Source organism: Siphateles boraxobius, unplaced genomic scaffold, assembly GCF_051911475.1.
Source record: "Siphateles boraxobius isolate OS27281-9 unplaced genomic scaffold, OSU_SipBor_1 8, whole genome shotgun sequence".
Taxonomy (NCBI): domain Eukaryota; kingdom Metazoa; phylum Chordata; class Actinopteri; order Cypriniformes; family Leuciscidae; genus Siphateles; species Siphateles boraxobius.
The window spans coordinates 1,520,371-1,536,257 of NW_027509208.1; the positions used below are offsets into that span (position 1 = coordinate 1,520,371).

Sequence of the window (15,887 nt, forward strand, 5' to 3'; positions counted from 1 at the left end):
TCCAAAAGGGTGGAGGAACTTTAAACTGATAAAATTGTAAAGCAAACTGATTGAAAAGGATATCGGGATTAATTTCTATTTCTATCAAACCCATAATTGTGTTGTAACTTTTGAGCACAAGGTTAGTAATGGCTAAATTAACTTTCAAACATGTTACCTTTTATAATTCATATGCCACCGTAGGGTATTTTGACGTAATGTAAATGTAACTTATTTGATTACCCCAAAAAATGTTTACATAATTAATTTTAAAAAAGCACCTTCTCAAAATGGTCATTTCGTGGAATGACCCAAAAGCGAAAACCGACAGAAGTTACTGTGGCGTCCTCGAGAGCACCACGTGACTTCAAAGAACATCCGCCGACGGCATTTGCAAGAAATCACTAATGTCACTGTAGCACGTTGACTGACAGTTTAAAAAATGTCTGACTTTGCGTTAATTAACACGTACTCTTAATTTGCTGCTTTAATTTTATATCCAGTTTAGTGGGCGTAAGTCTTCATTGTCCTCGTGCTCTCCTGCACCTGTCATGTCACTTTTCAATGCGACAAGTAACTTTACTCGAAATGATGCTCCAGCTTTACGGTTGTTTCGAAAGAGTGAGGTATGTTACTTTTTTATGCTTGTTTATTTTCTTTAAATAATTGCAAACGCATAAACAATGTTATAAATGAGTAAAAATGTAGCCTACATAATTTACAAACTACTTTCTAACATGTTCATTCTCATCGATGGATCAGTGCCATCCAAAATAATTGGATGGTTTACTAATACGTTAATCCTGCACAGTATTGCAAAATGTTCGAGAAACAACAGCATAACTCCTACAACATCTGATTATGATTCAGAGCTCTGATGATGATGAGAAAAGGTTGAAAAGAAGAGAGAAGAACCGAGTTGCTGCACAGAGAAGTCGCAAAAAACAAACCCAGAGAGCTGACGAGTTGCACGAGGTATCCACCCTGCTTATTATATGTAGGCTGCTGCATAGAATGTAAAATATGTTGATTTCAGCATTTGTTTTGTTTTTTTCCGGTAAACTGCAGGTTTATACTTTTTTTTTTTTTGCCCCCTACAGACATATTATTGACAATAACTGGGCAGACATTGGAAAGTACACCAAATGCACAGTGATGCGCATGTGATTGATGTGCTTTTTGACATATTGAAATTTTGTGTAACCAGGAGTACGAGTGTCTGGAACAGGAGAACAGTCTGCTGAGGAAGGAAGTCCAGCTTTTGATTGAGGAACAGCAGTGCATAACAGATGCCCTCAAAGCCCATGAGCCTTTATGCCCTGTCTTGAACTGTGGTATGACCTCCACAACAAGGTCCACAGGCGCAGTGCCACCTGAGTTCATGTCTAGATAAAGATATTCACATCTGATGCTCATGAATGGAGCATGTCTGAATTTCCATTTAAGGATAAATTAAGTATCCTAAATGCAAGTGATTCACGCAGACTTGCGGCATGGAGTTTTTATGCTTTTTATTTTAAAGTATTAACACGTGAGTTCAGTATGCAGTGTTTTCCGTTAACATGCAGTTGAATGATTAATTCACGCTCAAACATTCTCGTTTGCATTTTGACAGGTTCAGAATACAGATTCTCTGTAGTCGTATGTTATTTTCCCATGGGTTATGTCTCACGTGAGTAAATCCACCATATTTACTGTGATAGAGTCCATAACCACTAACTAAACCATCTGTTATACCACAGTTGGTGGACTGTGAATGAACGACATGCGAGAAGGGACTTCTGCTTTATGAGAGCGTATCCGACCAAAATATCTAAGGTTAGTTTCAAAGCTCAGTTACAGCAGTTTTGTTATTGCTGCACTATTAAAAATAACCACAACAGCTTAATTCAAATGCCAGTGTTACTATTCTGTCTAGCATGTTCATGTTTTGCTGTGGGTGTGTATTGTAAGTATTAGGATCATTATTTTATTTTAATAAAAAGGAATCACTGTTTATAAACTCTATGACGCAGATGCAGGTTGAAATCCAGTATTACGTAAATTGTAATAGTGATTCAATTTCTATTAAAATGAGGTCACTGAATCAGAAAAGGACCAAATGTGTAGTTTTTTTTTCTTTTTTCTAATTTGTGTTGAAACCATATCTGGGGGTGGTTGCGGTAAGATGGTGGTCAGATTTTTTTCTTGTATGTATCACTTCCTCAAACTCCCATGGACTTACCTTCCTAACCAGTGCAGGGTACACACTTCTATATTTCTCTTCCAGTTTTCTCTTCTCTTCTGAAAAGTCCTAGAGTTTGGATCTGTTGACTTTCGTTTTAAAACGTTAAAGCCAAAAAGCATTGTTTGAGAATGTAAAAAACAAACAAACTTATAAAACAGAAAGTTTTAGTATAATTTAGTATATTTGTTTGTTCATGACTATGCTAGTGCACATGGAATTGTTTAGAATGGGTTTAGTGTAAAGGATAAAGTATTGCATTAAGTTTGATTTGGGAATTGGGAAATTTGTTTATAGCGCATCAGTTTAAAATGCAGATTTTTTTTTCATAGCAATTACAACGGTGCATAACCTCATGATACTGTTTGCAACAATGTATTATTTTATACATGATGCATCACAAATGGGTTATCTGGTATGTACAGTAGAGTAGAACCAATATTGCATCATATGTCTAGAGTAGAACCACTATTAACTTTCTGGTCACAAAGGTCTGTATTCCTGGATTTGAATGTTTTACCTCTTCCCAAAATATCAGAGAGTTTCAGTAACATTAGATAGAGCAAGTTCCGTATAAAAATGTCTTCTTTGGATGATTAAAAAAAATTATATATGGAAGTGGTTCTCAACGAGGGATCCGGGGACCACTGGGGGCCTCGGCAAACTTTCAAGGGTCCCAATAAGTCTTACAATTATTTACATTTAGGGTTGCACTGTAATTAAATCCTAGTAAATTGAAAGAGAAAAGATTCATATTGAAGAGAGAAAATAAATATTATTAATTTAATTAATTTAGTCAATTTTTGTTGTTTATTTCTTCTTCTTTCTTTTTTTTTACTTCTCTAAATGTATGGGTGTGAGTTAATGATTTTACTGTTTTTCTGAATTGCTAAAACACATTTCTCAGAACCATCCCCCACTTTCTCAAAACCTTAAACACAAAACCAAATCTTCAAACTACATTCAGAGAACCTCGGACTCTTCTGGCAAAATCAACCATTTGATCTGTGCTCAAAATCAAAGAGTGCTTTCAGATCATACACACAGCGAGTCAGTATAATAAACACTACTGTGCTCATTCATTAGACACTACATCAAAAAATGGAGAACACATAATCCAGAATGCAGTTACAGAAAAAGTATATTGTAACAAAGTAAACAGATTTTGCAGTTATGTAAAAAAAAAAAAAGTTGTAGTGTAAATAAATAGTTTACTGTGAAAATGCAGTGACCCTAGCCTGGTTAAAACCAGACACTTCTCAGTTGTAATGGAGTTAAAGCTCCAGTAGGTAACTTTTGTAAACAAATATTTGTTAAAACTGTCATTGTGTCCTGAAAGTAAATAATGAGCAGACAATCTGTGAAAAAATCAAGTTCCTCTGGCTCCTCCCTGTGGTCCTATTGCCATTTGCAGAAATACACCGCTCCCGGTCAGAAACAACCAATCAGAGCCAGGAGGAATGTCTTAGCAGTGTCAATCACGCTCGTGTACGCGCTGATCACCCCTCTCTTGCACAGCGAGAGCGCGTACCGTCGTTCGTGATCCTGTTCGAACTCGTTCATCCAAATGAACGAATCTTTTTTCCAGTCATTTCGTTCATTCAACAAACGTAATGACTCGAAAAAAGATTTGTTCATTTTGAACGAGTCTTTTTCGGAGTCATTTCGTTCATTCAACGAACGAAATGACTCGAAAAAAGATTTGTTCATTTGGATGAACGAGTTCGAACAGGATTACGAACGTACAGAACAGAGCAAGGCGAGCATTTGTGCTTGTATTTATTTTTGAAATGACCGATCGTTTCGCTAGATAAGACCCTTGTTCATCGTCTGGTATCGTTTAAAGCCCTTTGAAGCTGCACTGAAACTGTCATTTGGTCCTTGAAACGTTTGTGTCCTAATGAAGTCCATTATATGGAGAAAAAGCCTGGAATGTTTTCATCAAAAACCTTAATTTCTTTTCGACTGAAGAAAGAAAGACATGGACATCTTGGATGACATGGGGGTGAGTAAATTATCAGCAAAAGTGAACTAATCCTTTAACGTTATCTTACTAGCTATTTATAACTTATAGAAAGAGTGCAACGTTATAAAGTTACATGTATTCCAAAATACATAATGATTTGAGGACCAAGTTTGTAGTCAAAGTATGGGCAGGCCATAGTCAATGTTAAGCATATTGTTGATGTTTCGTCCCTATTAGTGAATATTCCATAACTGTTTATAATCCGCCGTCATCGGTGGTCCTGCTTACTAGCCTGCGCGTTCACGGCAGGCTCCGCTGTGGGGGAGGAGCTGTGGAGGGAGGAGCTGTGGGGGAGGAGCTGTGGAGGGAGGAGCTGTGGAGGGAGGAGCTGTGGGGGAGGAGCTGTGGAGGGAGGAGCTGTGGAGGGAGGAGCTGTGGAGGGAGGAGCTGTGGGGGAGGAGCTGTGGAGGGAGGAGCTGTGGAGGGAGGAGCTGTGGAGGGAGGAGCTGTGGGGGGAGGAGCTGTGGGGTAGGAGCTGTGGGGGAGGAGCTGTGGAGGGAGGAGCTGTGGGGGAGGAGATGTGGGGATGGAGGGAGGAGCTGTGGGGGAGGAGCTGTGGAGGTAGGAGCTGTGGGGGAGGAGCTGTGGAGGGAGGAGCTGTGGGGGAGGAGCTGTGGAGGAGGAGCTGTGGAGGGAGGAGATGTGGGGGAGGAGCTGTGGAGGGAGGAGCTGTGGGGGAGGAGCTGTGGAGGGAGGAGCTGTGGAGGGAGAAGCTGTGGGGGAGGAGCTGTGGAGGGAGGAGCTGTGGAGGGAGGAGCTGTGGAGGGAGAAGCTGTGGGGGAGGAGCTGTGGAGGGAGGAGCTGTGGGGGAGGAGCTGTGGAGGGAGGAGCTGTGGGGGAGGAGCTGTGGAGGAGGAGCTGTGGGGGAGGAGCTGTGGAGGGAGGAGCTGTGGGGGAGGAGCTGTGGAGGGAGGAGCTGTGGGGGAGGAGCTGTGGAGGAGGAACTGTGGGGGAGGAGCTGTGGAGGGAGGAGCTGTGGGGTAGGAGCTGTGGAGGAGGAGCTGTGGGGGAGGAGCTGTGGAGGGAGGAGCTGTGGGGGAGGAGCTGTGGAGGGAGGAGCTGTGGGGGAGGAGCTGTGGAGGAGGAACTGTGGGGGAGGAGCTGTGGAGGGAGGAGCTGTAGTGCAGCAGAGAGCAAGGGGGTTGGATCTGTAAGTTGTGCTTGTTCAAATTTTCAGGCTAAGTCAACATTTTCTCAAAACTCCCTACTGCAGCTTTAAGGTCTGGGGAAGGTTCATTGACAGCTCACTTCCAAAGGGGCGTCACCAACGGACGTCGCTCAAATGCCTCTGGGCGCAATTGGATGGACCATAAAACCAATCAGATCGATCGTCATCTTGTAAAGCCCGCCTCAACGTTTGTGATTGGTGCCTCGATTTGGAAAGACTGGAAATGAGCTTGAATGGGCTCTTCCCCAGACTAACTTGCAGAGCAAATCTAAATTTGCTGGAAGTTCGTCTGGGTTTTCCCAGGCTACAGTGACCCAACTGCAAAAGCCAAAAAATTTGAAAAACTCTAAAATGAAAAGCATGTTACAGTTCAATCAAAAGAGTTGTGCAACTGCAAAATCAAGGTCAATGAGAGATTGATTCTGCCTCAGCATCGCCTCTTCATGCTGGGTCCGGACGGAGGACTTTGTCCACATCACAGACACAGACAATGTTGTCTCTCCCCAGGCAAAGGGTTAAACCCCTCTGTGCCATGCAGATCCAGCCTTGACAACATTCTCCACCACACCTTGCTCTTTCTCGTCCTCGCCCTCTTCCTCTTTGTTCACCACCTCTTGCACGTGCGCTTCCTCATCTCCATCTTATATTGTTTACATCCATTGTTGGTATCAACATTCAGTGCAACATTTTCTCTGAACTGACTTGTATTTTGTACAGTTGGTTTGGTCACATCATTAGAAACAAGTGTGAATAATTTTGAGTCGTAGTGTGTAAACGATGGCAGCTGTGTTGTAGTTGCAAGATTAACTTTTGCCTGCTTTGCCTGTGTTTAGCGTTTTGAAACATAGGCCTACTGTAAGTGCATCACGATATGTGTTTTAGTGAGTGAAAATGTGTTTAGAGTTTTGCAAAAAGAGTGCATGAGATTTGCGAAGAGTGTCTTAACTACCTGAACGTGTTAATTTTTTTACAGAAAGAGTGATTTATTTGACTTAGGCTATTTATTGAGATTTATTTATTTAGTGTTTTAGCAATTCAAAAAAACTATGATAATTTGAATAGGGGAGGGAGGGATTTAATATAAGACAAACTAATTTTTGTTCTTCTCTTTTTGATTCAATGAATGTACAGTTATGTTTTGCCTGGTTAATTACCAATAAAAAAGATTGGGACTAAAATTATTTACATTTAGTTATATGAACATAGGCTAATTATAATTTAAAAGCTAGAAAATCCAGTATATTTTTTAGATAGATAGATAGATAGATAGATAGATAGATAGATAGATAGATCGGTCTTTTGTGGCCTATTATAATTCATTGGTTGCCATGCCCTCTAGTGGACACATTGTTAATGAACATGCATCAAAATACTATTTTATCTAAATATTTTTTTTAATCTATGTCTTTAGATATAGTTTGTATATAATCAGTTTAATCAATATTTCCAACAAATGTATGTCTTCAACATTGTAGCCTAAATGTTCAGGCTGTGTCGGAGCTGTAAATGTCTCTTCTTGTCACAACACGAAAATAGAAGGAAGTAGAAAAGATTATCAGAAACTGTTTAGCATTGCCTTTAAAGTGGACATGTTTTCAAATCTGAAAAGAGGGGAATGAAAATTCCCATTGTGAAATGGGAAATTAGGGGTGTGTCTTAATTCTGTTATGGTAACTTTTCCTTCCTTATCTGTAAGTTCCTGGTAGAGACAGTTGGTGGTTGCTCTTGGGACTCGCATCTAAGAACTCTTTAAAACCTTACGGGAACTTAAAGAATAATATAGACATTAAAGTTCCCATTGAACCCACGCTTCCTTGAGCTCCCCCGTAATAAAAAGAAGGGACATTTCCATGTTACTGGGCAGGAAATGATCTAGACTGTTCACTGAATGCATTCAATAATCTACGAAAAGAAACTACAGGGTAGTGAAGGGTACTTTTTGTTTTTACCCTGAAGGAGTAAAGCATTCCTGCTATCTTACAGGTCATAGGCTGAGCCTGTCAGTCATGAATGCAGCTTACACAAAAACCTTAAAATCATCACAATCATGTTCAAAGGTTATAACACTGATGTTTGAAATAGCATTACAACACCCTTTTTGACATCTGAAGATACCATTGCAACAGTTTTAAATGGTTGCATCAGAACGTGAAGTTTCCGCTGATTGCATTTATTGCCAAGGGCTGTGAACATATTTGTTCATGGCAAAGTGCACTTGCATTACTGTGAAAGTCAGGCCAAGGTGTTAGGAATCGGCTTCACTTCCAGCTCACTCTATGAATGCAAAGGAATGCAATGTATTTAAATAGCAATCAGAAAAAAATAATTTCACATTCAAAATATTTATGTCCCATGTTATGCATTCTGTGAGGTGATCATTTTGTTCCAAAAAGGTGTAATGATACCTGGTCGAATTATTTTAATTCCAAATAGTGATTCATTTCAGTGCACTGATTGGGAAACAAATGTGAACAAAGAGTGTTCGTTTCCTGGTGATGGTGATACAGCGTTTCTTTATGGGCGCTATGTTTTCAGAAAAGAGGTGGAAGTTATCCGGGAGTCATTTCTGAGAGTTTATCATCATATGTCTGACATCAATCTGCATCAGCAATGATAAAGCAATGAGCAGAAACTCAGACTTGATTGCCCCATAAATATGTTTTTCTACGTTAAGGGTTGTGAACAAACATAAGAATGACTCGAGCTGAAACTGAACTGGAGCATAGCAAATAAAAAGGCCAAAAGGGATGGTTTTTATTGTGGATCACAGAGAGGGTGCAGTGCAAAGCAACGATGGCACAAACGTTTTTAATTTGGGTTTTCAACAGATTATCTATACGGCCATATAAGATTTAATAACTCACCTTTGACTCTGGCAGAGAACATCAACCTTGGGAACCTTGTTTTTATTTAGTTATTAAGTGCCATATTCGCATTAAAGGCTATTTTTGTTTTGTCAGTAGACAAAAAGCCTCTTATAATATTAAAAAAACAAGATCTTTTAATTTTATATTTGGTAGAAATTCTACAACATTGCCTGGTTGCATCTTGTATTTGCTATTGATAATCAGTGAAAGTTAGGCAGTCTCTGTTTGACCGTGTATTTTTGTCCCTATTAAAACCACTCATGCTAAGTTACTCCCTCTCAAAAAGCAATGTTTAAAAGGTACTTTAAGTTCCTGTACAACCACGTTTTTTTCCCCTCTAGAAATTGTTTTTTGAAAACGAACCAATTATTTAAACTTCTGAATAATTACTGCATTTTCCCCCAAAAAGGGAGTTACCAAAACTCAGGTATGAGGGCTTTCCAGGGAATTTCAGAAGACTTTTTCTAGAAGCCTTCCAATGCCATCCTCATCTTGAATCAATTAAAAAAAATCATAATACGTGTTGGTCTTAAATTAAACCACCTATTTCAATAGAAATAATCATTAAAATCAGCAGAAACATGCTGAATCATTGCTCTCTGGCTGCATGAACTTGATCACCTCAAGGGTTTACAGTCAGCACGTTTCTCAGGTTATACATGTGCGGACTTGCCCTACAGCAAATATCTCAACACAACTGCTTTTTGAACACCTCAAGTACACTTTAAGTAACAAGGTGTTGCCTCGTCTGATGCAATCAGGTTGATTTAATCCTATTTAATCACACTTGACCTCAGTAAAACCAGCAAAGCATGACTCAAATGCAAGTGGTATCTTTTTTTATTAATAAAGTATCAAAAACAAACAACAGACAGTCAAAATGAAGCCATTTTTTATATAAATATGCAATTGAATGTTACAGCCCAGACTTCTGGTAGCAAGTGCACTTGACCTTTTTGACATGGACAACAATGATGTGATTGATAAAACCTGGTTTAACCACAAATAGGAAGCATAGCTTTGTTTTCATTGCACATTTAATGTCAGTAGTACCACAGTTTGTGGCATGCCTATTTGAACAACAACAAAAAAAAAGGGAAAAAGCTACCTGACGCCTGCGTCACTTAACCTTTCAGTACATGATAGAACATACATTTAGACTGTACTCAAAAACAAGAGGAAGAAGTTTGTGAAAAGATTAGGGAGTTTCCTCCTTTTGGTAGAAATTGAGTGATTTTTGAAATTTTTCTAACACCTTTCTGTAATATTAGGCAATGCAGTCACAGGGCCTGATCAGATGTCTTGTGGTATGTTTCTTCACTAACAACATGGCGTGACATTAAAAGTGCTTGACACATGATCCAGGAACATAGCCAGACAATTATTAAGAGCTTTACGTTGAATATTTCAAGCTTTACATTGAATATTTTAAGCTTTTTTTTTTTAAATATAGGATATGCTCAGCTAACAATAATATTCTAAGAACGGTTTTCTAACATTCCCATTAAGTAATGAAAACGTAATTTCTGAACGTTCTCTGAAACTTTAAAACGTCCAATTTAAAAAAAAAAACTACACTTTTTTTGGCTATGCAAACGTTAAAGAAAAACATTATGGGAACGTTACCTCTGAAAGTTCTTTGAAATTTTAAAACGTCCGATTTATGTCGTTCCATTTAAACATTTTTGCAAACATTATGAGAATGTTATTTTTGAATGTTCTCTAATTGAGTAGCTAGTAACATAAAAAAATGTTAATAACAGAAAAAAGATTGCATGAACAATGTATTAATAACGTTTTGAGAACATCATTAAAAACCACATTGCTTTGAAGGAACATTCTATTCATGTTACTGGAAGAACGTTTGCTCATGACTTTAAGAGAACCTTGTCAGAACGTTCTGAGATCGTTCCCTGTTAGCTGGGAGTGTAGAGGTTTGTGCATCTAGACAATAACAAAAACACTTCTTTTTTTTTCTTTTCTTTTTTACAGTGGGCTGATAAATGCAGACCCTCCTGCTCACAGCATTGTAACAACAATATAGTCAGATGGTTGAGGTGATAGACAGGCGTTCAGTGGTGAAGGGTAGAGACTTCCTTGTAAGTGGTGTCTCAAAGTCCACTCCTCGTCGACTTCCCTGTTATTTTATCTGTTTTAGCATGAGTTTCCTGTAATATATATATCCCAAGTCCTGAGAGATTAGTAGCAGCTTGAAATACTTCACATGGCATGTTATGTGGACACTTAACAAGACGGAGGCCACAGATACATATGTAACTAAACTAAACAACTTAATTCATCACCCTGTATGTCTGCCAAAAAAATGAAAAAGATACACACAAATCACTAGGTCCCCCCCCCCCCCCTGCTCACTAGAATAGTACTTGCTGTCAAACACACCACCAGGGTTTAATTTAACCAACAAGACGATAAATAAACGAAATCATGTTGTTCTAGCATCAACATGACATCAAGCTTTGGTGCATACAAAAAGCATATCATGTTAAACATACATTTACGAACACATTTAAATAAGAGAAAAACGCATCAGACGTCCTTCAACACTTTAGTGCTTTTAACAGTCTCTTTCTTTCAGTGTACATCAGACCGACCTTGAGAGGCATCATGGCAGGCACCCGTGTTTAGTCCTTTATAACGTGGGTGAACCTTCCAGTGTTCCTTGGCGAAGACTGCGGAGCCATTAGCTTCTTGCCTGTACAGTTTGTGATTCAGAGATGCCCACAGCTAGTTGGTATCGCAGTGTGTGTTGGTCCACTTATGGTTAGATTCAGACCCTGCAGGGTGGTCTCTTTGATTTGCTGGATGAAGAGCTTCCTTTCATCTTCAGGGGTCTGGCCGTTCTGAGCACGGACGATACAGGTGGGCCTGTGCAGGTTGAGCATGTAAACTAGCTGCTGCTTTTGGTTCTTCAGCTCCTCAATCTGGGCTTTCAACTCGGCATTGATGGACTCCAACTTCTCGGACTCCTGCATCAAAAAAAAAAAGCCATTCATTGAATAAAATGAGTGTAAAATGTTTGTAATATTTTAGAAATATATATATAAATATATATTCATTAATTAATAATATATATATATAAAATTATGTATATTTTAAAGTGTATATATATAAATATATTAATTAATGAATATATATATATATATATATATATATATATATATATATATATTCATTAATTAATAATATATATATTTTAAAGTATATATATATATATATATATATATATATACATACACACACACACACACATTTAATAAATATATATAAATATCATCATATTAATGTAATCAATTATATGAATTAATTATATAAATGTATTGTATTATATATATATATATATATATATACAGTATATATACAGTATATAAAGCAAAAATAACAAAGACTACCTTCTGTAAATGATCGGTTTTCTCCTTTTTCTTGTTTCGGCATTTTGCTGCTGCAACTTTGTTTCTTTCCCTCCTTCTCTTCCTTCGTTCACTCTCCTCTGGAGTGGCCTAAAATTATAATATTCATCACATACATTAAAAACATATGCCCACATTGTGTAATAAATATGGATTTTATGAAAAGATCTAATGGTTCTGAATTAGGTCCACAAGTGGATGAACGAAGAATTGTGCAAGCATGGCTTTTCTATGTGTGTGTTACTCAATATAACCAATGTGACATACAAGAAATTACATTCGTTTTAAATGTTATAACTGTAAATGAGTCATTCTTACCACTCGCTTCATTACAGGTTGTTCCGTGGGTCGTTCGCTGTTCATACACGCTCGATCAGTGGTCAAGGTGCTCATGCCGTTGGACATGCGTTTGTTCTGGATGGCGTAGCGCAGCTCCTCTTTCACTAACGGAGTGAAGTTGGTGAAGTCGTCCAGTGTGAGAGAGCCTGGCGGGGAGAGGCAGGGAACCAAAGCCGATGCACTGATCTCCAAGGAACCCAAACCAGGATGCTGAAGCATCATTCCGAAATCTAAAACGTACAAAGCAAGATTTAAGACATGCTCTTAATAAGGAAAGATCATATCAAAGTTTTTGTAGCCAGTAACAAACTAGTAAACATGTAATCAATAGCCTACATGTAATTGCACTGTAAAATATTGTAAAAATGTAGCCTATTATAGAAATAAAAAGTATGAATCTATTAAATATATTTGTATTAAATATATTTATACATGTATTATTTCAATATATTATTTAAAATTGAAAAATATATTTAACAAGTCCATAAATATACTTTCAAAGTAAAATACTGTTATTATTTAATGAGATATGGAGACTCTCGTTTAGTTCATTTTTTAGAAATTAGTAATTTGTGCTCTTTCTTATTATATATATATATATATATATATATATATATATATATATATATATATTTATTTATTTTTTAAATTTTTATCAGGGACAATGGACAGTAAAGAACTGCCCCAGAAACAGCTAAAGCTACATTTCATCTGCAGTCCCTGGGAAATATTATATAGTCACAGTATATTATATAGTTATATAATATTATATAGTAGTATATTATATAGTATACAGTATATTATATGGTCACAGTTGATACAGAGGCAAATTTTCATCATAGTGAAATTCATTAAAGCCTTAAATTGTACCACATATTCTCTTATTCTCAGTACATTTACAATGGCAAACAGATTTGAATAGCTCAAATAAGAAGTATTTTAACACAATATAATTTAATGACATGTAGCCTACACATAGAACGTGCAACAGTAATGCTTTTAATGCTTTCACGTTATTTTTTAAAGGGTTTCTTTTAGGTTGTGGCAACCACAGTTGTCACATATTTACCGTATTTTTCACTATAACACTTTTTTATGTAATCGCTTTATTCAAAAGTTTTGCGACTACATTCAATTACCATACTGTTTTGTCAAATATGCTCTAATTATATGCATAGCAGGTCTACAATCATAATCGGTAAAATCCTGTATTATCATCTTTAACGGTTTAATAAACTCTAATCCGGTGACACTGTAGCCTAAGTGTTGGTCGCTAATGTAAACAGTTATTGATGTAAATATTTTTTTTCACTGTTGGCTATAAGATTCAACAGAATATCATAATCCGTTATTATACAAATATTACAACACCAGTTACTGCCGCGCAGTTCCGCACGTTTTGCAACTACTCTAGTCTTGAGAACAAGATAACTTAGATTATTTTTTTTATTAAATATAAATACATATAGTAAAATATAAGATAACTTTTTGAATAGCCTATAAAGTATTATAAACAATCGCTTGACCCAAAAACACAATTATATTGAATTCGGTCACCGGCTGAGTTGATTTATTAGGCTACAACATAGCCCCGACATTTTCCAGAGTGTGTTCTAAGAACAGGTACAACAAAACCCATGAAAATCAAGAGAAAGAAATGTTGTCACTCACCTTGTTTTGGCCGAATAAAACGCGCGTGTTGTGATGCTCTCCACCGGCTGGAGTGTTCTCGCTCTCAGCTGGTAAAGTTACTGTTGTCGCCCGGCTCGTTGCATCACCCCTTTTAATGGCTGGAGGACTAGGCTACTACTAGAGGCGGGGCGAGTGACGTCACCCTATTTATAGTATCAGGAAAGCTGTCTTTGCGATGATGCAATCAGGCTATGGCAATCCTCTGCGCGCACCATAACTGGGCATGCTCAGCCCCCGCCCTGTCCGTACAATGGAGTAATCGAAATCGTAGCAGGATGACATGTTAACCTAATGAGTAAATAAAGACATACCCGTATAATGACATAGGATCTCTGGTATGCTCTAATGTCATGTACTGAATAGTTATGGAAAAAAAAAAGAAAGGAAAAAAAAGCCTTGGGAGATGAGAGTTTGACTGGCTAGTTGGTCCGAGTGAGACCAGAAAAGCTTTCTCACTCTGTTAAACACACTCTTTTTTGTCTCTTAATGGAGAATTGTATGAAGATGAAAAGTTGATCCCAAGGTCAGTGTATTGCTGTGCTTTATTTAGTCCATTAATGAACATTTTATTATCAAATATTATCATTGATTTGGGTTTGCATGTGTATGGCAGTACATGTTTTCACCATTTAACATGTTCGTGTTCAACCATTTAGCTTGTCCTAGTAATTTCTGTGATTTATACTTAATTGTTATGGGGTTTTAGAGGTTGATTCATGTTATTTTTCTTCATTAAATTCATAGATCGAAAAGGTGTAATTGTGTAACTTTGGCACCACTTCGAATTTCCAAAGAACAAATGTTTCAGTTTTAGTGAGTTGACATTTTACAGCGTGTTCAACTTTTAAAATATAATTCAAGGCTGTAAAAAACAATCTTTTATTTTGATTGTTGTGAACCTCTTCTAATTTCCTGTTTTATCTGTGAATCAGTGTTAAAGGGATAGTTCACCCAAACCTGTATGAATTTCTGTCTTCTGCTGAACAAAAAGGAGATATTTGATGATATGGGTATGGGCTTAATGGATCCCACTGACTTCTATAGTATGGGGAAAAATACTATGGAAGTCAATGTGGCCCATCAACTGTTACCGACATTCTTCAAAATATCTTCTTGCAGAAGAAAGAAATTCATACAGGTGTGAAACAACTTAAGGGTGAGTAAATGATGACAGAATTTTCATTTTTGGGTGAAATATCAATTTAAGCTAGTGGAAATGTTGTTTATGTTCCATTAAAACGGCATTTAATTTTAATTGTTAATACAGATGTAGTTATTTTATAACAGATATGCATATTATTTATGTACCGGTAATATAAAAAAACACAACATCTACAAAACATATGACTGAAATAAGACAAAAGGTGATGAAATAAACATTAGAGCTCATAGCGTTTGTGGATGGAATACTTTAAGAGTGATTTTAGGGAGTGGGGAGTCTGTCTGCATTCCTCTCCTGGATGTGAAGAGCAGCTTTCTTGCTCTGGTTGGGTCATTACCAGCCCAGTACACACTCTGACCTAGTGTTCTAGATATTTACAGTGATCTCCTTTACGAGTCCTGGTGCAATCACTACTAAAACACTCCCTTATTGCATACAATTGTGCTTGAACAAAAAATAACGTTACCAAGGAGCTGTGTCTAAATATGGCGCAAAGTCAAAACATGGCATTATTGAAACTTGAAACTTGACTGTCTGGCTCAAAAACTATTTTATCCGAATTAATGAATCTGGGTAATGAAGGAGTTCCATTTGACTCATCTTTTAACATTAAGTGAATTTGCTGTTGTTATTTTGACATCCATCAATATATAAAGATATTTGTTGATTTATGTTTTTGAAGTACCAAAGAATTCTATTCAGCATTTGATGTGGTTTATTTTTCCTTATTTGCATCTCGCAAAGGCTGAAAAACATACTTTAAAAATGAAATACTATAAAATGAATTGTTTATCCACTGATACAATGGCCCAAAAAAGTACATGGACAGATAAGCAGTATTTAAATATTTATAGATCTTTTTAAATCCGAACCAAATAGCATTATTATACGTTTTCAAGCTAGGTGTTTTTTTTAGAAAAATAAGTTTGTTGGGTTTAAAAACAATAAATGTACTGTTCAATATTAAGATAAACAGTATTGGAACGCTTTCTAGCTGTCAAA

General features: G+C 37.1%; 3 protein-coding genes across 3 annotated transcripts in view; 2 read left to right on the forward strand and 1 right to left on the reverse strand.

Moving 5' to 3' along the window:
• The first annotated feature begins 121 nt into the window (after positions 1-121).
• Positions 122-2,073, forward strand: batf3 (basic leucine zipper transcription factor, ATF-like 3). The gene is made up of 3 exons (XM_077220171.1): positions 122-605; positions 850-954; positions 1,187-2,073. The coding sequence occupies exons 1-3, from the start codon at positions 531-533 to the stop codon at positions 1,370-1,372; spliced, it is 366 nt and encodes a 121-aa protein (XP_077076286.1). The 5' UTR covers positions 122-530; the 3' UTR covers positions 1,373-2,073.
• Positions 2,007-15,887, forward strand: part of adat2 (adenosine deaminase tRNA specific 2) — a 50,233-nt gene continuing 36,352 nt past the window's right edge. Inside the window, exon 1 of the mRNA XM_077220167.1 lies at positions 2,007-2,018. The gene's annotated coding sequence lies outside the window, so the exon portion shown is untranslated. The remainder of the gene's footprint in view (positions 2,019-15,887) is intronic.
• Positions 10,229-13,818, reverse strand: atf3 (activating transcription factor 3). Its single transcript, XM_077220170.1, has 4 exons — positions 13,703-13,818; positions 12,011-12,261; positions 11,675-11,782; positions 10,229-11,251 (listed from the first exon to the last, which is right to left on the reverse strand). The coding sequence occupies exons 2-4, from the start codon at positions 12,251-12,253 to the stop codon at positions 10,994-10,996; spliced, it is 609 nt and encodes a 202-aa protein (XP_077076285.1). The 5' UTR covers positions 12,254-12,261; positions 13,703-13,818; the 3' UTR covers positions 10,229-10,993.

What these genes read in the sequence shown, in the direction of transcription:
- batf3 (XM_077220171.1), top strand. Translation starts at nt 531, where the DNA reads ATGTCACTTTTCAATGCGACAAGTAACTTTACTCGAAATGATGCTCCA. An exon ending in GGTTGTTTCGAAAGAGTGAG is followed by an intron (nt 606 to 849) that starts GTATGTTACTTT and finishes ATTATGATTCAG; the next exon opens with AGCTCTGATGATGATGAGAA. An exon ending in GAGCTGACGAGTTGCACGAG is followed by an intron (nt 955 to 1,186) that starts GTATCCACCCTG and finishes TTGTGTAACCAG; the next exon opens with GAGTACGAGTGTCTGGAACA.
- atf3 (XM_077220170.1), bottom strand. Translation starts at nt 12,253, where the DNA reads ATGATGCTTCAGCATCCTGGTTTGGGTTCCTTGGAGATCAGTGCATCG. An exon ending in AACCTGTAATGAAGCGAGTG is followed by an intron (nt 11,783 to 12,010) that starts GTAAGAATGACT and finishes TTATAATTTTAG; the next exon opens with GCCACTCCAGAGGAGAGTGA. An exon ending in AAACCGATCATTTACAGAAG is followed by an intron (nt 11,252 to 11,674) that starts GTAGTCTTTGTT and finishes TTTTTGATGCAG; the next exon opens with GAGTCCGAGAAGTTGGAGTC.